The 24179-nt window shown below is 41.0% G+C and overlaps 1 protein-coding gene across 6 annotated transcripts; it reads left to right on the plus strand.

Moving 5' to 3' along the window:
* Window positions 1-414: 414 nt before the first annotated feature.
* Window positions 415-24174, plus strand: elnb (elastin b). 6 transcript variants are annotated; one of them, XM_039618309.1, is made up of 52 exons: window positions 416-647; window positions 3324-3509; window positions 3955-4119; window positions 4177-4236; window positions 4368-4388; window positions 4517-4660; window positions 5955-6029; window positions 6279-6362; window positions 6445-6954; window positions 7157-7237; window positions 7355-7402; window positions 7531-7593; window positions 7667-7714; window positions 7878-7940; window positions 8033-8080; window positions 8193-8588; window positions 8768-8803; window positions 8896-9174; window positions 9644-9676; window positions 9761-10204; window positions 10290-10319; window positions 10513-10728; window positions 11150-11281; window positions 11370-11402; window positions 11746-11781; window positions 11876-12007; window positions 12097-12144; window positions 12315-12365; window positions 12616-12708; window positions 12901-12924; window positions 14615-14635; window positions 15011-15037; window positions 15123-15137; window positions 15253-15276; window positions 15383-15427; window positions 15634-15867; window positions 16023-16190; window positions 16311-16340; window positions 16437-16481; window positions 16594-16809; window positions 16893-16949; window positions 17036-17266; window positions 17531-17572; window positions 18199-18645; window positions 18782-18808; window positions 18902-19393; window positions 19942-20001; window positions 20284-20367; window positions 20504-20554; window positions 20748-20771; window positions 21019-21084; window positions 22663-24174. In XM_039618309.1, the coding sequence occupies exons 1-52, from the start codon at window positions 572-574 to the stop codon at window positions 22683-22685; spliced, it is 6084 nt and encodes a 2027-aa protein (XP_039474243.1). In that variant the 5' UTR covers window positions 416-571; the 3' UTR covers window positions 22686-24174. The 6 variants fall into 6 exon arrangements, with proteins under 6 accessions (XP_039474241.1, XP_039474243.1, XP_039474239.1 ...); XM_039618307.1 differs by having other exon boundaries at window positions 415-647; window positions 3955-4236; window positions 18235-18645; XM_039618305.1 differs by having other exon boundaries at window positions 3955-4236.
* The last annotated feature ends 5 nt before the right edge of the window (window positions 24175-24179 follow it).

Below are 24179 nucleotides of genomic sequence, written 5' to 3' on the forward strand. Positions count from 1 at the left end.
TGTAATTGTTATAGTTTAGTTATTTTTTTTGTAAAAACACATCAATACTCATTAGTGAGCACTAAAGATTCATCATATATCGTTCTAGTTTACCTGCATTTTCACCTGGAACAGTTGGGAAATCCAGGGCACACTCACACTTCTTTCTTTTCTTAATGATTTGTGGAGAAAAACAAAGAAGTGACCCCCCATTTTCTTCAAATTCACAGTCACTCATTCATCCCAAACCTCCCTTGCTTTCTCTACCAAACTCCAACCCACCCTACGTACTCTCTTTTCTTGGCAGCAAAGAGCAAAATAAATGCAGCCCAACAGTCTGGGGGGTTAGAACAACCCATTTGCTTTAATGAGGTGATCCAGTGTGTTTTCTCTCCCTCTCCCCTTCTTTTCTTGTCTATCTCTCTCTCTGTGTCTTTAGCCAATTACACACTGTCCTGTTTTGCATCCCCCCTCTTTTTTTATGATCACACTCATTTTCCCTCCTTCTTTCTGAAGGCCTCGGTGAGCCCTGATAGGCTTGTTGGGGATAAAACCTGCAAGTTGGGAGAGGAGAGGGACATTTTGGAGCAGGATGGCAAGAGGGACAGTGGCCACATACCTGCATGGAGTCCTTCTCCTGGCTCTCTGGAAACCCTCGCTGCAAGGAGGTGGGTCCCCTTTACTGCATGTGTGTGGCACCCAGTGGAGATCAGGTGTCACATAAAGTTTCTTTAGCATTTGTAAAAGAGAAATGCATGGACAGCTCTTTTTTTTTTCTTTGTTTGTATGTTCTATGAGATCTGTGAGAGGTTTTGCATATATAAACTGGCTGCTAACAATTATTCTATTATTGTTATTATTGTGATAAAAAAAGTATCCACCATTGATTTCCTCAGTGAAAGCACACTGTATTCAATGTCCAAAAATCTACCACAGAGCTAAATTTACTTGACTGAAGAAGCTATTTCTTAGCACCATGAGTGTAGCATCATTACCAACATGTCTGCAGCCTGTTCCCATCTCAATTCTGAAGAACTTAAAGTCTAAAAATGGCTTTCTTAGTCAAATTCATTTGCAGCCTTCTGAAAATACTACATTGACCTTGCAGTCAACATGCTTTACATGTTCATAAAAAGTGCATTTTTTCCTTAACAATAAATCAAGAAGACATTGCTTTGTTGAATGATTCTAATATATTGCTGCTTTAACTTTCCAAATGCTTGTTTCCTCCCCCCTCATCTGTCTGGAAGAAAGTGCTGAGGCAGGTTAACGCGTAAATTAAGGATGACACACTTTAGACAAATAACTTCTCAAAGCCCAGGTGTATTTTTTTTCTCACAGTCAGCTCCTGGGGCATGAGGTCTGGACAACAGGGTTATACTTACAGCTTTTAATGAGGTGTTGCACCACATTAAAAGGTTTAATTCAAACCGTGTGCTCCAGACCTCATCCCTCCAAGATCCCTTTTCATTGTCTTGTCTGTTTAAGCTTTGAGCCGGCTGATCTGAAGAGGTTCCCCCTCAACTCTTCTTGTCTTGTTAGACCAGACATCTGCTGGTTTAAGAGCTGTTCCAGACTGTTGTGTAATTTGCATTCACTCAAGGTCAGGTTGAACCACTGCACAATCACTGGAAAGCAAGGAGATGGTATCTGCTATTTAGCTTCTTTGTTTTGGTCTTACTTGGGATCTCAACATCTGCATTCTTTGAAATGGTACCTCAAGCCAAAAATAAATTGAAAACCTCAGAACAAACTATTCAGGGTACAGCAAAAGTTAAACTGTGTGAGTTTTAGAAGCAGAAGCCAAAAATAAGGTAAGAATGCCAGATCACTTTTTTGCCTTTATCTGATAGGACCACCTACCTCCTGAAGTCTGCACTGTGTGATGACCTCAGTGACAAAAAAGGCCAGTATACAGCGAGCACACAATTAAGCTGCTGGATACAGGAAGTGTTACTCAAGTGTTTGTCTTTCTTAATTAGATAAGAGTCAGTGTTGCGCTGGCAGGAAATGAGAAGTGAAAAGAGGATGACATGACAAAAGGTTTTCCTGCCTTAAGTGAAATATGAACACTGGATTTGCAATGTTAAGTGAGCTATCAGATATACTGTGACTTTTTCTGAGTTTTAGAATAACAAAACTGAAGTTCAGACTCTGTGAAGTTATAACTCTCCTTGCAAATTAATCCAAGTTGTTGGGTGCTATAAAACAAGATATTGAACTAATTGAAACCCGATGATGGGAATAAAACTTGCAAAAACAACCAGCTCACCAAAGTGCATTGAAGGACATCCAAAACAATGAAAGACCAGTTTTAATCTGAAGCTCAGATGTAAACCTGTTGATTGTAATAAAGGAAATAATCACCAAATTCAGCAGAATTTGTCCTCTGGGATTCCCGCAGTTAGGCTAGCATGGCCTAAAACATTAATATTTGTATATGGACTTAGTAATTAAATGAGGCAGGCATTATTACTTCACTAATGAGTTATTAATGACCCTGAAGAAAAATCCCTTTCCAAACAGTGACCAAATCTCTGGTGAATTTGAGCACATACTTGTACCTGTCCAATGTTTAATTCCAATAAAAATTCCTCCAAAAACAACAAAAGCCTTTTGGCAAGCCTGTCCAGAACAATCTAGCCGGCAGAGCTGAATGACTGAACAGTTAAGTTATTTACTGTGTTGGAAATGTGCTGTACATGGCAACACTATGAGATCAGTAACCCACATTCTTTAGGAATCCCTGCAGACCTTTTCCTTTACACATCTGGACTGTGGGATCTTAGAAAGCCTTTCCTTTTATAGTTGTTCACGCTCCCTGGTTCTATTTTTGGTTTTTACGATTTGAAAACAACATAGGTGCAGAAAAGTGTGAGAATTGTGACCGAAGCATGCCATTTGTATGAAACAGCGTTTGTTATTGGCTGCAGAGAAACTCGGATACGGAGCAAAGAGACGATAATCGTTGCGGACAAGCGCACGTGTACACACGCTTTTCATCATCTCCCTGCTTGTGTGGCATCAGATTCTATTTGTTAAATGTAATCCTTGGTGTTTAGGCAAATTAAATGGGTTACATGCTGCAAAGAGGTGAAAATTATGCCCCATTAACTCCGACAAATGACTCACAAATTCCACAAATTCTGTCAGGAGCCCGAAACATAGTCACCAATAAACTGCTGTGTTTGTAAGGTGATGTAAATGGCTTTGTCTGCTCATATAAAAAGAACTGTGCAACTTTATTTTATCAATAATACCCACTGTTTTTTATAGCAGAATATTTCTACAGGCACAGAAAAACCTACAATATTAAACATATTGCTTTTGCACACTATGAACAGGGGTATATGTACCTGCTGGAGGTGTGACTGGAGGAGTCGGGCCAGGAGCTGGAACTGGATTTGGACCAGCTGGGACTGGAACTGGATTTGGTCCAGGAGGCATTGGGACAGGATTTCAGCCTGGAGGAGGTGGACCAGGAGGCACTGGTACTGCTTTAGGAGGCTTTGGACCAGGAGCTGGTGGAGGTAGGTTTGAGAGTTTCTCCCCAAGTTTTACTGAATCTGACTGCAGCTGCACAGAAACACTGGCTGACATGTTTCAACTTATCCTCGGACCGCCACAGGTAATCAGCATTCTTTTTAGATGCAGTTGTTCTCATAAAAATAGCTAAAGATTTAAGATTTGTCATCAATTACACAAGCACAGTTTTTCAAATGTTCTATACCTTCTGTTTAAATGAAATCAATTACTGGAGGAGTTCCAGGTTACAAGCCATGAAAAAGCTTTAAAAGCCACGCTATGTTTTCATGTCTCACCAATAATGAATTCCTCATGTTGCGTTCAACAACAAGAACAAAATCTGGCCATAAATTGGCCTATGATGTTTGGCTGCTTTTCAGCTTTCTACATACACATGTCATCTACATCAATCTTTCTGTGCTTTCAACTCACAATCACTCTATTCCTCAGGGGGCTATGGGGGTCAAAGGCCAGGTGGTGTAGGCCCAGGAGTCGGACCAGGTGGACTGGGACCGGGTGGAGTTGGACCGGGTCTGGGACCAGGGGGAGTGGGACCAGGTGGAGTGGGAACGGGTGGAGTTGGACCAGGTCTGGGACCAGGAGGAGTGGGACCAGGTGGAGTGGGAACGGGTGGAGTTGGACCAGGTCTGGGACCTGGAGGAGTGGGACCAGGAGGTTTTAGGCCCAGCAGCTTTGGTCCTGGAGGACTGGGACCTGGAGGTGTTGGGACTGGTAAGACAAATATAGTCGTGAGATATTTTGTTTACTTCTTGATTTATTGATTGATTTAATTATCTGCAAAGAGCAAAGTTTTTCCTTCTGTTACTTTTCACCTAACTGTCCTGATTACTTTCTTCTTAAAGGTGTCAAGCCTCCAAAAACAGGTAATACGTTTTGTGTTTTTTTTTCAATAAATCTTCAAATGTCATGAAATTTATGCAACAAAAAGTCAACTTACAGATCACTCTGATGGCTCTAAGAGCTCAAGGTGATTTCTCTTTTATTTAAACAGGAGGTGGCTATGGTACTGGTGGAACAGGACTAGGACCAGGCGGAGTCGGGACGGGTGGTTTTGGAGCAGGTGGTGTTGGTCCTGGGGGTTACGGAGCTGGGCCTGGAGGAGTTGGTCCAGGAGGTTTTGGAACCGGCACTCAAGGCATATTCATCATGGTTTTGTTTTTTGTTTTTTTTGGCCGGGGGGGGGTCGTACAGGTAGCGCATCATCAATTGTAGATTTTCAGCACAACTGTCTGTCTAGTGCCCAGTAACAGGTGAAAGGCATATTTGATAAATAATATAAAACATAAATTAATAAATTCACTTCACAAAGAGATTACTCATGAAAAAAAACAAGTATTAATAATGCAATCTGCTCAACCCCCAACATAGTACATGTTAAAGTTTGGGGATCTGGGATCTGTGGTCAGCCTCTGGTTAATTCAAGGCAGCAGGATAAGAACAGCATAAATGTACCTTCATTTCATATCTTCTGTCTTCTAGTTTACTGTTGGTGGGGACCCAGCCTTATCAGTACAGACACATACAGTGATAAAGGCTGGTCCATTAGGCTTGGCAGACTCCCAATGAAGGAAAAAAGTCATTACATGAGTCAGAAAGACTGATATGTATTGGAATTTCAGTCCATTCTGTTTTCAATCCCCCAAATCATGGAAGTGACAATATCCAAACTAATCCTAGACGTTAAACATCGGCTTTGTGTAACATTTTGAAATCCATCTATTGTGCCTTTATTTAGAAAGTGTAAACAAACCAAGTCTAGGTAAGTGTAAGCAAAGGAAACAGACTCACATATCATATTTTCCAGTTTACCGACATCTGGCCATCTCAGCTGAACACATTTTTCATCCTCACTGCATGTTTATGTATACAAAGTATGTGCGTGTGTGTGTGTGTGTGTGTGTGTGTGTGTTTGCTTGTTCCACTCTGAGGAGGTACATGTAAACATAGGCAAGCAATAGAAGGCATGCATTATGAATTAAAGTAAGTTCCAAAAATGGAAACCATTGCAAGCCAAAATTGAGCAAATGAACACAATGACAATTAAATTATATTTCAAAGAAAAAAGTTCTTGTGTGAAGCTCAAAATGACCTAATTTGTATACGAAGCATAAACAGCAGCAGCTCTGTTTTAATGGGAAGTTGGGGAATTTTTTTTATGCTACATGTTTATTTTTCATTCATATCTCTTTAGAGGCTTTTGATACCCCTCTTTGACCAACTGTAATTGATTCAGTTACTGCCAAAGCCTACAGGAGGTTTAAGAGGTTTTAGAGTTTATGACTCTAAAAATTGTAGTTTTGTCTTGGGCAGACATAAATGTGTAATATTACAAAAGCATCAAGTTGCACAAAATTAGTTAGTGTATGATTTAATTTGTGTTTGGAAATTTAGGTAGTACTAAGTGCTCCTTCTTTACGTTTTTTCACCAGGGTTTGGAGGCCTTGGAGCAGGAGGTACTGGGACTGGTGGAGGACTTGGAGCTGGAACAGGTTACACACCTGGAGGTCAGCAGTTTTCATATGTCTGTATCAGCTGTGGCTCTTGCATGTATATCAGCTAAATACTTACCTACATACATGCTGGATCTCTGTGATCCACATACCATAGGCATACTGTACATACCACACAAAGCATTGGAAATGGCTGAAATATGATTTATTTAATCTTCTTAAGTTTCCATTTACCATAAATGTGTATAAACTGCTTACCTTGAAGGATACATATGTAGCAAATAACACTCTGTTCTAACACAGGTGGATATGGAGGTGGTTATGGACCAGGTGGAGGAGTTCAATACCCAGGAATTGGTGGAACTGGTCCCAAACCTCCTAAAACAGGTAGGTACTATATGTTTATGAATTAATATTAGATGATACTATATGACTGACCTATGATATCATATCATTTTTTTCACCTTAGGTGGAGTTGGGACATCACTTGGAGGAACAGGATTTGGGCCTGGGGGTGCAGGGGTTAGGCCTGGTGGAACAGGATTTGGACCAGGTGGAACAGGATTTGGGCCAGGAGGTGCAGGATTTGGCCCAGGTGGTGCAGGGATTGGGCCGGGTGGAACAGGATTTGGCCCTGGTGGTGCAGGAGTTGGGCCTGGTGGAACAGGATTTGGCCCTGGTGGTGCAGGTGTTGGACCGGGTGGAACAGGATTTGGCCCTGGTGGTGCAGGAGTTGGGCCTGGTGGAACAGGATTTGGCCCTGGTGGTGCAGGTGTTGGACCGGGTGGAACAGGATTTGGCCCTGGTGGTGCAGGAGTTGGGCCTGGTGGAACAGGATTTGGCCCTGGTGGTGCAGGAGTTGGGCCTGGTGGAACAGGATTTGGCCCTGGTGGTGCAGGAGTTGGACCTGGTGGAACAGGATTTGGCCCTGGTGGTGCAGGAGTTGGACCTGGTGGTGCAGGAGTTGGACCTGGTGGAGGTAGATAATATATATACATTTCCTCAACAATAGAAAGAAAGCTTCTGTGATTAAATCATAATAGCAAATTAACATTTAAACAGTGCATGCCGCATTTCCCGCTATTTGCAAAACATACTATTCTGAATTTTCACGTAGTTTGTGTCTTACTTTTTAAGGTTGATGAAACTTTTGTCTATAGAAAACATTTTTCCTCTTTCAGTTCCAACGTTGCCACAGACTGGTACCACTGGAGGAGGACCTGGGGTAAAGAGTGGTGGTAAAGCATCAAAGCAAGTTCCAGGTAAACTTATCACAACCCAAAAACAAGAATCCAAAAGGCTTTGCAGTTTAAAGTTTCAACCAGAAACACTGATGTTTTGGGGGGTTTGGGGTATTGCGTTAATATGATGTCACACAGGCATTGGCGTGCCTGGACTCTATCAAGGTGGATTTGTCCCAAGCCAAGGTATGTTGAAACATATCAAACATATGATGAATAAATACACAATGGTACGGTAAAATAAACAATATATCAGTATAAGAGATTTCATTTACAGAAGAGGTTGCAAGTGTTATCCTGTCTTCTCTGATCAGGGTTTGGAGGCCGTGGTGTTCTTCCTGGAGTGGCTACAGGAACTGGACTAGGAACTCAGAGTGGTATGTAAATGAACTTTGTGAATCCTGGAAAATCTCATCTTCAAAAAAAAACATGTTGCCTTGTTCCCTGCAGGAGCCGGAGTACTTGGTCAGGGTGGTACTGGACCGGGAGGTGCAGGCAGTAAGCGTCATAAAGTCCTAAACCTAAAAGCTGTGTGATATTACAAGTACAACTGTTGTGCATTACTTGTCTTTTAAATATTAAGACCTTAAAAAAATATTAGTGAATGGCAGCAAGTTAGAACCTTAAAGGGTTTCTGTGTAAAGTCTATCTCTCACCTTAGATGGTCGAGGACAGCCATTGCCTGGGATTTTTCGTGGTTATCCCCTCATATCACCAAAAACAGGTAAGAGAAGCAGAGAGATGAAAGAGATGCAGCATGTAGCACTACAGGCCAGCAGGACAAAAAGGAAAGGAAAACTTTTTTTTTATTTGCAGGAGTGGGAAAATCCAAGAAGAATCCAGCCAAAGCTGCAGCTAAATATGGTACAGACCAGGGTTGAGGTGTAAGCCTCATTTTCAACATCAGTAATGCAAAAGTAACTGAATAATTGTGGTCTAATAGAAAAATACTTTGTTTAAATTTGTATTTATGGAGGTGGAGCTGGAGGCACGCTTGGTCAAGGAGGCACTTTTGGGGGTGGGGTTGGAAGAGTTCCTGGAGGGGGAGTCTCACCTGGGTTAGGTGGTGGAGTTGGCACAGGTGGGGGACCTGGATTTGGAGGCGGTGTTGGAACAGGAGGAGGAGTTGGAACAGGTGGGGGACCTGGATTTGGAGGCGGTGTTGGAACAGGAGGAGGAGTTGGAACAGGAGGGGGACCTGGATTTGGAGGCGGTATTGGGACAGGAGGCGGACCTGGATTTGGAGGTGGAGTTGGAACAGGAACTGGACCTGGATTTGGAGGCGGTGTTGGAACTGGAGGTGTCCCTGGATTTGGAGGTGGAGTTGGAACTGGAGGTGTCCCTGGAGTAGGTGGTGGCATACCAGGCTTAGGTAATTCCATACTCCTGTCAAAGTTACATCATGCATCCATTCAGAAATTTTCTATTCATAGATGTTATTTATAAATTCTGAAAATTCTTCAACAAACAAGATTGGAAATTAAACGTGTTTATTGGGGTTTAATGGGTCCTTTTGTGGTTTGGTAAATTTGTATTCTGACATGGCCACAGGTTATGGCCCAGGTTCAGCCAAAGCACGCAAATATGGTGAGACATGTTTCTTCATTTCTGTAAAATACCCAAATTACATGATGAATATGTGTTGTTTGCAACACTCAAAGTGCCTTGAATTTCTCCAGGTGGTGGAGGTGTCGGGACTGCAGGAGGGCCTGGTTCTGGAATTGGAACAGGAGGGGCAGGTGGTGGCTATGGTTTTGGTCCAGGTGGCACAGGTACCGGCACATCTGGAGGCCTTGGAGGTGTGAGACCTGGTTCTGGAGTTGGTTTTGGTCCCAGTGGTACTGGCACCAGACCAGGTGGTCTTGGCTATGGTCCAGGTGGTACTGGCACCGGACCAGGTGGTCTTGGCTATGGTCCAGGTGGTACTGGCACTGGGTCAGCAGGAGTGGGACCCGGGGGTAATTATGAATCACTATATTAAAATGTCATATTAACCTCCTAAGACCCGTACTCTTTCATGACATGCATTTTTAATTTGTCTTTGCTATTTGGGCTGATTGGGACCTGATGAATGTAAAAACAAAGAATTACGTGATTTTTTTTTTACCTGATTTTTCTTTCTGAGAAAAATGAGATCCACATAAGAGGACATTCGTTTTAAATTTTGATAGAACAGTGGCAGTATAATGTCCTTGTGAGTGGATATCAGGCCATTGTAGAGCAAAATTTAGTATTTTGGTCTAGACAACCGAAAATGTGATGTCCACATATGTGGAGGCCAGGTGCTAGGAGGTTAAATATTAAAATATACATAAACTATATTGTACACTACTATCAATACTAACTTGAGAATGTGCAGTTATGAAACCAAATCTATGACATTACCAAAGACATACAGTATACATAAATACTATATTTGTATTTCAGGGTATGATGCCAGTGCCAAAGCTCGTAAATATGGTAAGACATAATTTCTCTATTTATTATAGACTATTCATCAAAATAAATCAAAGCAGCTAAAATTTAACCATTTTCTCCTGAAAGGCATGTTAAGTGGGGCTCTTGGAGGAACAGGAACAGGTACTGGAGGACTAAGGCCAGGTGGTGCTGGAACTGGTTATGGCCCAGGCGGCGTTGGACCAGGTGGAGTTGGCACTGGCTATGGCCCAGGTGGAGTTGGACCAGGTGGAGTTGGCACTGGCTATGGCCCAGGTGGAGTTGGAACAGGTGGAGTTGGAACTGGCTATGGCCCAGGTGGAGTTGGACCAGGTGGAGTTGGCACTGGCTATGGCCCAGGTGGAGTTGGACCAGGTGGTGCTGGCACTGGTTATGGCACAGGTGGTGCTGGCACTGGCTACGGTCCAGGCGGCGTTGGACCAGGTGGAGTTGGCACTGGCTATGGCCCAGGTGGAGTTGGGCCAGGTGGAGTTGGCACTGGCTATGGCCCAGGTGGAGTTGGACCCGGAGGTGCTGGCTATGGACCTGGAGGTATGATAGAAGAGAAATAAGGAGCCATGTCAAAATTAAAATGGCTCCACTGGCTAATATAAAACTAATGGTGATGCGTTTGCAGGTTATGCTGGAGCCAAAGCGCGCAAATATGGTAAGAAACAACCTACTAAATGTCTGATGATCTTTACTGTAAATTTGCAATTTCATAAAATATATGTACAGAGAATATCAGAATAACTATGCACTTCTAATGAATGTTACTAATCACACCTTTAGTTTTGACATCTGACAAGTCTGTGGATATGACAAGTTTTTGTTTTCTCATAAAATCCTGCTCTCTGCAGGTGTTCCTGGAGGTACTGGAGGTGCCCTTGGTGCAGGAGGGCTTGGAGGAGGAACCGGGCCTAGTTCTGGACTTGGAGTTGGAGTAGGGGTTCCTGGACGAGGTGGAGTGTCAACAGGTGGTGGACCGGGGCTAGGACTGGGGGCAGGTGGTATACCGGGTTCTGGTGTTGTGACAGGAGTTGGACCAGGTGGATTTGGACCAGGCAGTGCTGGAGGTACAGACATGAAATGCCTCTGTTATAGTTCTAAATATAATACACTTAGCTTTAAATTATTTGTCCCCTTGTGCTTATCTCACAGGATATGCAGAGGGACCCAAGTCTAAATATTGTGCAAACTAACCTAAAATACATCACATGAACACATGTAATATACATGAGCATTAACACAGGAAGAGTTCAAAATATAATGTAATTTTATAATTAAATGAAGGCAACAATTTTAAGTTTCTTACATCAGATTTTGGTAGGAATTATAATCAGTCAATTAGAATTAAATCATTTTTGATATAAATGTTTAAACAGAAACAATATTTAAAATATTTCCATGGTTCAAAATTGTTGTTGTTTGTTTTTTTTAAGATATTTTGAGCTTTTGTTATAGATAAACTACTCACACACTTTTGAACCTTCCTAGGTCTTCCTGGTGGTGGCACAGGCCCAGGGACTGGAAGAGGATATGGACCTGGTGGTTATGGGCCTGGGGTTGGCACAGGTTATGGACCAGGTGGAGGTTATGGTCTAGGACCAGGGACTGGATTTGGACCAGGTTTAGGAAGCAATGATAATTTTGCTAGACAATTCTGATTGTAGCTCTTTAGAATCTTTAAAATGAAACTTTTTATGCGTATTTGCAGGTTATGGACCTGGATCAAAACCTGCTAAATATGGTATGAATGTTTTGTTTTTTTCTTACTGAATTTTCTTACTTTGTGAATAATGGTGAAAATATCTTCATTTGATTTTGATGAAGGCCCAGGTGGAGCCGGCACAGGTGGAGTACTTGGAGTGCTCTGAGGGTTATTCAAAGCTAAAATGTTAGCTGCAAAACTCATTTCTTTTTGTTTGTTTGTTTCAAAGTTAGCAAGGAAAATTAGGTACAAAAAAAATCATTCCAGTCAGGAAAAGTAATATACAACAAGCTCCACACTCACTATTCCTGTTGTTTCTAATGTTTACTTTAAATTACGTTTTTTTTTTTTTTTACCACATTTGATTTGTTGTGATCCTCAGGCTACGGCACAGCTGGATCTAAAGCTGCAAAGTTTGGTAAGGTGTAGTCTGACAAGTCTGTGTCAAGCGGAAAATAATGAATAAACTTTTTAAGCACCTCTTTTGAATTTACCTCTTTTATAATCTGTAGGGCAACCTGGTGGAGTTGTACCTGGGACAGGAACTGGAACCAGCACTACAGGAGCAGGAACAGGGACCGGCCCTGGTGTTTCAGCGAATGGAACCACCACTGGCACCAACCAGACAACAACCAGACCAAGTGGTGAGCCTCTGTGCTAAGGATAAAAAATCATATTACAGTTAACTATCATTTTCACAATTTACGAGTTAAATTGTCTATTGCTGGACCAGGAGGAAGACCTGAAGACACAGGAAGCACACCAACTCCGGCAACAGAAGGTATCTGTGCAGTGTTAGAGTAAACACACACAATCAATATGCAAACATATTAAATAGGTTTTTTTACTATATAAATTTTACTATTTACATTTATATTACTAATCATTCCAACATTACATAGAGTGCTAGTTTCTAATATCAGTCCTTTTATTATTCTGTCCTTGTTTCAGGTGATGATATTGACACTGTGATAGAGGGGTCTGGAAGTCCTGGTGGAGAGGGTGTGTGAAACTCTGGATTCTTGAGAACATTTTCTTATGTTGAAATCATCCACAGACTTTTGTGTAAATGACAGTTCTCACAATCAATCAGGTCAGGAGATGTAATATTCTGATGGCTGCCGAAGATGGTGCACAAACAAAGAAGCAACACAAAAAAGCAAACAACAACAAAAAGAAACCTTAATTTGTACATATTTGTTCGAAATAAGTCTTCAGATGTGAAAAGATTCCTACATAATTATTAAAACAGGAGGTACCGGTGTCGGTGGCAGACCAGTGGGTACAGGAAGTGACGGAGACCGTCTAGGTGGAACAGGAATCCCCATCATTGGACCCAAGCCAGGTACTTTTGGTCATTCATGCTACAGAGATATAGATATATGCATATCCTAATTATTTAGTTACTGGTTGAACCAAGTGTTTCAGAAATACCAGTATTAGGTTAAAAGTTGTATATTAGTTGAAACTTTCTGTCATCTAAGCAGTATTATTTCCATTTATGTATTATTTCCTGTTATATATCTGTATATAACAGGAATCAACGGGACAACACTTCCAGGTCAGAGATTCTGCATGTTTATCCATTTCTGTCAGAGTGCATCAGTAGCTGTGTCTTTGTCCATTCTTTCACTGCTTGCCTGTTCAAGTCATTATACAGATTTCAGCAACATTTGTGGTGAATCAAAAAGAGCAGGATTTCTTAGATTTGTGGGTGGACAGTGCCTCCATGTGGCCATTTGAAGTATACAACATGGTTGCCACGAATTCATATTTTGACTAACATATTCAACCATTACTAAAACATTTTAAATCTTTTCTCCAACGAATTTCATCCAGTTACTAATCAGCAAATAAATTATATTACAGACTAGTAGATCTAAAACAACAAGCACTCCAAGAGAGCAAATGTCCACCAAGGCAGCGCAGCATTTACTTTTGAGGAAATAGCATTGTATAATGTAGATATCTATTTTGCTTTTTTTATTCTTTTTAAATGTACTTTAAGATGTTTGTAGTGCAGTAAAAATCAGGTAAGGGTAGCAGGACCGATGTTAACTTTGATTGCAGAAATTCTGAAAATAGTTTCTTGAAAGATAAAAAAAGTTTGGGGTCAACTTGAAAGAAAAGAATATGTGAAATATAAAACTAAATGTTGCCAATGCAAACAAACGGCAGTAGAAAGCATAGTTTTAAAGATAAAAGACATTTTATGAAAGTTTGACCATAACTGAAGTTTAAAAAGAGCTCAGAGGTCCAAAATAACATGATATTTACAATCCCCATGTATCATTCGCTATATGCTCATATGTTGTCAGTACAAACGATGGCAGTAAGAAACACAGTTTTAAATAGCTCTTTATAGCTTTACAGTCACTTTGAGTTTGTGATCAACCTATTGAAACTGAATGAGAGGTCAGAGGTCAAATGTGAGATGATATTTTAAATCTTTATACGGTACTCTATATGTTGACAATAGACACCACACTTCTAAGAGTTATAGTTTTTAAGTTATACAGCTTTTTTCAACCAATTAATCACTGAGTTGATTTTTAAGATCTTGGTGGATGCAAGCCAAATTTTAATGGATGGTTAAAATGACCCTACTCTACACTGAGCCATCATGTTTATGGACAGAAAGACAGAAGAGATAAATATATTCATACTATAGTAATTTGAGTGCAATGTGGTAATTAGTGTACTTTAGATATACTTAAGATATTATTTTGTCTACATATAAAATCGTGCCCCTTACTTTACTTTAGTGGACATTTTGTTTTGTACACCATTGCTTTGTTGATGGTCTTGTGTGGCACACCCAGTGTATGTGTGCAATAGCAAATAAAGTTCTTTTCTTTATTTCATGTTTTATTATTGATATTCTTCAGTGTAAACTGGCTGCAGTATTTTCACACCTACCAAACCTGCAGTAGATGACAACTCTCAAAATCCAAAAACTTGAATGAACTGATTACAGCAAGCAATAAATATCTTAAGTGTTACAAAGCATTAGGGGTGTGTAATTACAGATCAGTAAAGTGCCAATACAATTTCCTGATGTGAGACCTTTATTTACTGAGCAAAATCTAATGGTCATGAAGATTAGAGTTAAAACTCTGGTGACATTTTAGGGGACATCGAAACATATTCTAACTGCAAAGCATGCAACATGTGTGAGGGAACAGCAAGTCCACTTCTCTTCTTTGAATTTATAACAGTTAAACTAATAGCTTTCTTCCTACATTCTATAGGATCCACAGGCGTGACCCCTGGTAAGTTAGTATAAATAATTAACACTGAGATCTTATTTGAAGGAAAGCAGATCTCATTCTAAACAGTACTTGACTATAGAGATTGAAAAAGCATGTGCATTTGAATATAAAACTATCAGTGAGCATGCAGTGACACACTGACTCCTTTTTGATGTGGCTCACGTTATTTCTCCACTCAAATGCTGTCCCGGCTGTCACTGGTTTACCTGAGAGTCTTTATCACAGAATTTGAACCAGAGAATACCGCATGGCAGACTGACACCAGTTAACAGCTGCAGATTGAAACAAATTCAAAGCATCTGCTTTTGAAAATATGTTGCTTAACTTTTTCTGATTTATGCTTTTACAAATAAATCTGTACTGCTGTTGTTACAGTCGGTGGTGGAGCTGCGCAACCAAGTGGTATGTAAACTGCATAAACTGTCAGGCTAAAGTTTAAATAAGTGCTGTCAGGATTTTACTTACCAGTGTTTCTGGTTTCAAACAGCTGGTGCAGGTGTTGGTAAGTAGGCCTATATGTGGTTCGCAGATTTCTGAAAGATACAAAGATATCAGCAAACACTGCTGTGTCATATTTACACTGGCAACTCTCTTGAACATTTCTCTTTAAAATTCAGGTGGGACAGGACTTCCTCCTACAGGTGAGATGTATGAAAGCAAGATGCAGTGCGCACAGCATTTCTTTGATGTGTTCCTTGCAAAGTTATTCACAAATTAATATTATTTCTCAAATCTGGCCTTTTACAGGTTCTGGTGGTGATCTGCCGGGAGTCAAACCCCTCAAACCCCCAGGTGATTAAAACAGGATAAAAATAATCAATTACAAATTAAGTTTAGGGATTACTTACTTATACTGATCACAGATTCAAATCATAAGATTAGCAATAGGAAAAGACTAGAAGTGAGACTAAAAGGAAAAATAGCTAGGCCATAATAGGTCATATCAGCTGCAATGGTGGTGAACACTCGTCCGCACACCATCTGTGTTCTGTCTGCAGGTGTCCCCAGAGGTGACACACCAGGTGAAGGTGATGGAGAAGGAGGGCCTGATGGATACAGGGGTGGTACAGCGGGCACAGGTGGACAGGGAGGAGTAGGAGGGGGTCCCACCAGTGCAGGAGTTGCAGGAAGTGTTTCAGGTGGTGTATCAACAGGAAGAGGAGGCAGCCCTGCTACTGGAACAGGTGTTGGTTCAGGAGGTGCAGTTGGAGCAACACCAAAACCACCTAAAGGTGCCACTTGTGCCTTTTAACTAACTATCCAATTTCTTGACAGTGTGTGCAACTTGCCATGACTAACAAATATTACAACAAACAGTCATGAAGTATAAAAAACACCACATGCTGAAGGAAAACATCTAATATGTCTTCACATTTTTAAACTATAGCATATAAACCTATAGCAGGAGGCACAAGTGGTGGACAAGGAGGAGTGGGAGTAGGAGTGGGAAGTGGTCCTGGATCTGCAGGAAGAGGTCCTGGAGCAGTGGGTGGAGGTCCTGGAGGAGGTGGTTTGGTACCTGGGGCTGGTGGGCCTGGTGCAGTAGGAACAGGAGGTGAGCTGCACTCATGTTTTGGTCCCCAAATGTTTGTGTATCCACGTTAAACTTAAATTCCTATAATACAATAACATAATGATTCCCAGTTTATTCACTTCACATATTTTTCTATTACAGGCTATGGTGCTGGAGTTTTACCAGGGGGAGGTGCGCTACCCTAAAACTATCTTTAACATCTAAATCCCAGCAAATTTATAAATTAAACAACCCACATTTGAGAATATTTTTGTTTTTCACTTTCAGGCATTCGTTACCCAACTGGAGCTGGAGTAACAAAACCAGGCAAAGGTTTATAAACTGAGAAATTATGTTCTCCTTTTTTAAATGAAGATTTTTTGTTTAATTTTTAGCTATGAGAGATGCTACACAGTCCATTCAGTGTGTTTATTCTTTCCATCAGCATATGGGACTCTTGGAGCAGGGGGCCAAGGTGGGGTTGGCCCCGGTGGATATGGCACTGGTCCAGGAGGTTATGGCACAGGGCCTGGAGGTTATGGAACAGGGCCAGGTGGATATGGTACTGGTCCAGGTGGATATGGAACTGGACCTGGACGCTATGGTGGTGTAGGAGCAGGAGGAACAGGAGTAGGCCCTGGGGGAGGTGTTAGACCTGACGGTGAGTTTACATTGATCAAAAATATCTAATTTAAGTAGTTTATAACTATTGGTATTAACTGTTTTAAATGCTCTCTTAACCAGGTTCTAGATATGGCACAGGTCCAGGACTGGGTACCGGCACTGGAAAACCACCTAAAAGTACAATGAAGTGAACACACAGAGTAAACCTACATAAAGGAAGTATAGAGAAAACTGAAAAAACATTTAAAATATTTGATTTTTAGGCTATGGAGCAGGAGCTGGTGGTACTGGGTTTGGACCTGGTGGCTATGGGACTGGACCAGGTGGAACAGGTTATGGACCAGGTGGCCTTGTGCCTGGTGGCACTGGTCCTGGTGGTGCTGGGACCGGACTGGGTGGTGCTGGAACAAGGCCAGGTGGTATAGGACCAGGTGGTGCTGGCACAGGACCAAGCGGCTATGGACCTGGTGGAGTAGTAAAACCACCTAAATCAGGTATAATAAACAAGTATTTATGACTAACAACATTCAATAAAGTATTATATATATGAACCCGACAGCTGAGTGGTCAGAGGACTAGAACTCTAAAAAGCAGACCCCTGATCCAAATCCAAGCTGGGACAATTTGCTGCATGTTTGTCTCCTGTTTAAAATCCTGCAGTTCTTCTTTTCATTATGCTGATGTAAAGACACAAAATTTGAAAACGATTAGGAAAATATTTTATAAGCTATACTCAAGCTGTTAACTTCTGTTGACAGGCTATGGATCATCCTCGCTAGGTGGAGCTGGCTTTGGACAAGGTGAGAATTTATACTTAATCACTTGTGAAGTGTGTTTTTGTCAGTTCTTTGTCTATATATTAAAAAAATCACCATCTGTTAGTCATTACATATATGTACATATTGTTGTTTGAAAGGCAATAAATAACAAGTGGTGATACCTTCACTGTTGTGTCTTATGATAAAATATGCACTTCATCTGTGTAGGTTCTCAGTCACCATGGTATTTTTAAGAGCTCGAAAGAAGACGACTGGACTTCTGTTAACTATTTAAAGACGTTTCACCTCCCATCCAAGAGGCTTCTTCAGTTCTGAATTAACTTCTTTAAATAACTTAAAGAAGTCCAGTTCTTTCAAGTTCTTAAGAGTAAAGGAAGTACACAAATCTAAATGTAGGTTGTTATTAGCAAAACATAAAGCTGTGATTGATGTCAATAACCCAATTCTTATACTCTCGGCACTTCTAATTAAAACCAACATGATGCTTTTTATTTCAGAGGCTTCTTCTCTGAGGCAGGCATAAATATACTAAAAAGAACTTTTAAACACAAAACCTCCAGATAGAGTACACCACAGCCTGGTAAAACTATTTTTGCTTTCATTAAAAATACGATAGGGTTACCAGTTAAGTTATGCCTGAATTTCAGGTACTGGAGGGTTTGGACCAGGCGGGGCTGGCACAGGTACTGGAGGGTTTGGACCAGGCGGGGCTGGCACAGGTACTGGAGGGTTTGGACCTGGCGGTGTTGGCACAGGAACTGGAGGGTTTGGACCAGGCGGGGCTGGCACTGGAACTGGAGGGTTTGGACCCGGTGGAGGTGGCACAGGTACTGGAGGGTTTGGACCTGGCGGTGTTGGCACAGGAACTGGAGGGTTTGGACCAGGCGGGGCTGGCACAGGAACAGGGGGGTTTAGACCAGGCGGTGTTGGCACAGGAACTGGAGGGTTTGGACCAGGTGGTGCTGGCACTGGAACAGGAGGGTTTGGACCAGGTGGTGCTGGCACTGGAACAGGAGGGTTTGGACCATCAGGTGTTGGAACAGGAACAGGATTTGGACAGGCAGGCCAAGGAAAAAGAAAACCTTATAAATCTGGTAAGCAAGGATTACATAAATAAGATCTTTAGCTAGATCATATACTAATGGAGATACCTAATGGAGGTTTCATGATATAAGAAATGCAGCCAGCAAACAGCCGTTTTATCAAAGTTTTTTTCATTGTTTCTTCCAGGTTATGGAGGAGCTGGTTATGGAACAGGTAAGGTTTTAGTTTGGAGCAGGGAGGTTAATGGTTGTTTTAGATATTTATATGGTTTATAACTGTGTAAATATATTTTAACTTTTCTTCCAGGAGGAGGATTAGGAGGAGGATATGGCCCTGGTGGAACTGGGGGTACAGGTCCTGGAGGTTTCAGACCAGGAGGTGCTGGGACTGGTGGTTTTGGCCCTGGAGGTGCTGGGACTGGTTTTGGTCCTGGAGGTGCTGGGACTGGTGGTTTTGGCCCTGGAGGTGCTGGGACTGGTGGTTTTGGTCCTGGAGGTGCTGGGACTGGTTTTGGCCCTGGAGGTGCTGGGACTGGTGGTTTTGGTCCTGGAGGTGCTGGGACTGGTTTTGGCCCAGGAGGTGCTGGGACTGGTTTTGGCCCTGGAGGTGCTGGGACTGGGGGCTTTGGCCCAGGAGGCGCTGGGACTGGTTTTGGCCCTGGAGGTGCTGGGACTGGTGGTTTTGGCCCTGGAGGTGCTGGGACTGGTGGTTTTGGACCTTCTGGCCAAACACTTGGAACAAGAAAGCCGTCTAAATCAGGTTACGGCTCGTCGCTGGGTGGAGCTGGCTACGGACCAGGTAAAATTCTGAGATATACTCAGAAGCTTTTGATAGTAACTCATTTATTTTCTTATCAGACCCTCTACATTCAAAGCACTACCATTTGCACAAACTTAATGTAAATTAATTCAGAGAGACACTTAAACTAATCCAATTTAACCAACTGAAAGCATGAAGTTGACTTTTCGACTGGATCAACACCACATTAAATCATGCATAGGAGTAAACAGCAGCAAAAAGCAACAGGAACTGAATACTATGGTTTGGTTTGCCAAGTGGTGGGATTCTATGGAGGGAGTATCTCACACTTTGTGTTTGTCGTTGCACTAAAGTCTTGTCAGAAAGTAACCTTAGACATAGGAGCTCTCTTTATAGTTACAAACTGTAATGTATGACGGACCATTATGATTATTTGAAAGACCAAATATCCTATTCCTTTAATAAACGTGGACTACAGCTCAGTCTGCTTCTCTGTTTAACTTGTTGTTTCACGTTGCTCTATGGAAACATATGTATTATTGTATTATTTGTCATTTATGTAATTTAATCACATCACTGTTCATTAGGAGGTGGAGTCGGAGTTCTTCCTGGTACTGGGACAGGAGGCGTCACTGGTGGTGGCCAAGGTGAGGTTCCAGTTTATAAAGTCAAGTAAAAGTTTAGCACACAGCACATTATAATAAAGAGACAACAGACATATGAAAATTTGACTGAGATAAAACGTAGTCTCTGGTAATAATACTGGTAATAACTGGTAATAAAAATAAGACGGTTTATTTTACATTAAAAATTCTCCCAAGTGCCTCTAATCCACTGAGTACAATGGTGTTCATTTGGGCCTTTGTTTCATATGCCCATGTTAATTAAAAAGTTACTTGTCTCTCATTCATACCCATTTATCTGTTTAGGTAGCGTAGCAGGAGGTACAGGAGGGCTAGGAGGTCCTGGAGGAACTGGCCAAGGAGTTGGAGGACTACCTGGTGGGGGACCAGGTCAGTTTATATGAAAATATAGTCATTAGGATTATGAGAATGTGCTTTTAATATATTTCAAAACATCAAAATCAACAAAATTCATAGCACTGCACTGTAAACATGGCACAGATAAGAAGTGTTTTTATTCTTCCAGGAGGTGCTGCTGGTCCTGGATATGGTGGGCTGGGTATAGGAAGTTATCCAGGTGAGACAGATTTGATCACATATGTCCTCTTTTTAATACTCAGCATACTCATTTTAGTAAAATCATACAATAAACAAATAATCTGAGAATAACAGGAAACAGAAAGCAGTGTTATTCTGAGATTTTTTAAAAAGTCCATTGTAAGGTATCAGTTGTTTATTATGACTTTATCTTTCCTGTTATTGTTCTCTAGGGTATGCAGGGGCTGGACAAAAATGTAAGAAAACTCACTGTATCCTCTGGAATAAGCATGTCCAAATCAACAACACTGGTCTAGCATTAACACAAAGATACACAGATCGGATGAACATATTACTTTTGCTTATCTTGTTAGTGAAATATAATATATAAAGGATCATTCTGATTGTAACATGCATGCTTTTTTAGTATCTACTGACAACTAAGTATCTAAAATTGTTTTCTTGTTTTTGTTTGTTTGTTTGTTTTACTATCATGACCTTCAGCTAAAGCGCAGAAGGCAGCCAAATATGCAGCCATGCAGGGTTTACTTGGACCCAGGGGCTACAGAGGTAAAAGTCATAGACATATCATAACAGTCCTGATCACCGCATTTCCTATGCAATACAATATTTAGCCTCACTTCTGTCAATTAGATAATAGTGTTGACAAATAATAATAATACAAAGTTTTTATAAGGTTTTATAAGGTGCATAAGGGCTAAAAAGGATCATCTTAGCCCTTTGCTAGGCGGTTGCAAGGCAACATGATGACATCGTAATATCCGATATAGATATGTGTCATGTTTAGTTGTTCAACTCCTGATTATCTAGCAGGAGTTTGCGGACAAAGAAACAAACATACGGACAGACAGATTTTGTATCATATAGTAAGAAGATGTGATTTGTATTCATTTCAGGACTCATAACAATGATATGTTCTTCTTCATGTGTTGCAACTTGAAAGAAAATTTAAAAAAAAAACATAAGTAAACATTACCGCACCTCCCAATATACACTGTAATTATTTTCACACGCATACTAGACCGGATATTAAATGGTCTTTGGCCTGCCAGCTCCCCAGTACAAAGTCCTGTGATATCCAAATGCAACAATTTGTGTTGATGTGAGAATAGCACAGGTCCACTGAATCCATAGCTAAGCAGTTAGTTTGTGTGTTGCTCCTACATGCTCTGTTCAGGCAGCAACCTAATCTAAAGCAAACTGAACATTTTCCAGCAAATTATCTGAAAGCAATCTGAAGCTGATGACCTCCTGCCATGTGCTACATGCGAGGAAGGACAAGGACAACACCTCACCTGCTTCACCCGACACTGAACTCTGACCAGAATTATTCTTTTTAGTTAAAAATAACATTTTTGCTTTGCAGGTGTAAGCCTCTGCAAAACAAACAAGTTGTAGTTTACAACTTGGTCTCTCCAGAATCACAGTGAAGCTACAGTGAGACTACATTATCGTAGGCATGATAAGATTTCATGTTGATGTTGCTACAAACAAGCAACTTTGTAACCTAAATACAAACATAACTACAAACCAGCTCTGGACTACAAACTAGCTAAGGACTCAACCAAATGGCAGATCAAACTCACCCTCTAGTAATACATTTAAAGGGTTTAAGAAAAGCCATGCCATGTTTTTTGTGTGTGGCTGTAATCTTTGTGGGATGGGATAGGCTCACCCAGATATGTGCAGGCAGCCCAAACACTTAATTACTTAAGCCAAAATAAGTTATATGATGGAAAATATTTGTTAATATGAAAAAATTACTATTTCTTTTAAAAAAAATAACTTGCGTACACTTTCAATTAATAAAAAACCGAGAGTAGCTTCTAGAGTAAATTGCCAGACTCCCCTGTGAGTTTACTCTGGTCCAAAAATGGTTTCTACAGAAGTTACAAGGTGTAACACCCACAAATACAGGAACTCTGTGTCGGAAATGAACATTTGACCCTACAAACTGAGGAAATATGTCCTGGAAGCTATTCTGAGCCAAACCATCTTGTTAGTATAAAGTGGGATTTAACAGTTGTGACTTTATGTTGGTCTGGATGAACAGTGGAAGTCTTATTTAAACAATCTGCATACTGCATGTAAAGTGAAGAATAATGCTGCCTTTGTTCCGCTTTTTAGGAGCTGGCCGTAGGAGGAAGTGAGAAAGACCAAAAGACAGGAAGTGACCTCATTAAAACAACAGTGGTGCTATTGCATGATCCCACACTGTAAATGTCTTACCTGCCACAGAAGCTAAAGCTTCAGCACATCCCGCTTTTTACATTTTACAAGGTTGCAGTGGTTCTCAACCTGATCGGATTCACCGCCAGGTGAAGATTGCTATTTCCCTTTCTTAAATACTTTTTTCCTTTTTTGGATAATTAAGTCATTTTATTTTGGTCAAATTAGTAAATGTCAATTTCTCAAGAAAGTTTCAAAAAAATTAACGCGGTTAGAATACTCCTGAAATTCCTGATGATCGGGTTGAGAACCACTACAGCGAGGAATCAGCATTTCTTTTCATCACTTTTTGTCTATCTTTGCTGCGTTGATTATCATTTGTGTTCTTATGCAAGTATTGCTACGAATCCTCTGGGTTAAGACTGACACCAAGGACTCCCTCAGGGCAGCTCCTTCAGACCTGTCTGCATGCTGACGCAATGTGTAAAGAAATATAGGGCAACGCTTTTACCCAGTTAAACTGGGCTATGTCTGCAGAGTGAATGGCTGAGCAGATAATTCACTGTTAGCATCTTTTACATCAGTGGACAAACAAGTAGTGAGTACAGACACAGAGACAAACAGCTGCTGTCACAGGAGAACATGAAGGCAGTATTTTATGCAGTAGTGGTAGTCTTTTGATCCTTGAAAAGCAGTCTCTGGCCATGTGAGCTGTACTCAGGCCTCAGTAGTATCAGTAATGGAGCCTGAGGATTCTCACAGATACCACTTGAGGCCCACCTGTGAGATTCTTCCACTCATTTCACAACTTAATGGCACTGTTTTATAGCCACATCACACTCAATGGTATAAATGTAAAATTTTGGTTAGCGTGCATATATTTTGATTGTTAGGAGGGTGTATTTGTCCTGACTTTCTGAATGGGCTTAGTTTTAGCTTTTACAGTTGCTGTTGAGGTAAGCATTCAAGCTAAATGTGAGGTAATGTGACTAGAGTACATGACATCCAAGGAGTACTGATTACTGTGTTTTCCTTCTGTTCATGAACCTCCTTTAACACTGTTGGGGAAACTGCTCACGTTTACTAGACTTTTTAAATTATGTTGAGAACTCTATTTAGCCTCATTTTACAAAGTCAAGTGCATTATTACAGTACTAAAATATTTGAGTTAGTCATTCTGTGTGTGTGTTTTTACAGTTTTTAAACCCGTGTACTACTATGATGAGTATAAGTGCTTTGTTTTCTACATTGTCCTTGAATGTGTGCTGAATCACAGTGCAGTCTGTGATGTCAGTGGGTCAAAAGTGGGGTGAGTGAATCTCGTCTTGCATTTGAGCTCATGTGCATCTCGAGCTCAGTGTGATTTTTAACATCTGTGTTTCTTTTTTTTATGTGGCCTATGAAGAAAATTATGCACTTTTGTAAACTCTCTGACAATGCTCTCCGAAGTAAAGAGATGACCAACGACGACTTCT

Source organism: Oreochromis aureus, linkage group 10 (genome assembly GCF_013358895.1).
Source record: "Oreochromis aureus strain Israel breed Guangdong linkage group 10, ZZ_aureus, whole genome shotgun sequence".
Taxonomy (NCBI): Eukaryota; Metazoa; Chordata; class Actinopteri; order Cichliformes; family Cichlidae; genus Oreochromis; species Oreochromis aureus.

Excerpts from the sequence above, each read along its gene's own strand:
- elnb (XM_039618305.1), top strand. The coding sequence starts at position 572 with ATGGCAAGAGGGACAGTGGCCACATACCTGCATGGAGTCCTTCTCCTG. Across the intron at positions 11,403-11,745 it reads ATCAAAACCTGCTAAATATG|GCTACGGCACAGCTGGATCT; the intron begins GTATGAATGTTT and ends TGTGATCCTCAG. Across the intron at positions 12,008-12,096 it reads GACAACAACCAGACCAAGTG|GAGGAAGACCTGAAGACACA; the intron begins GTGAGCCTCTGT and ends TTGCTGGACCAG.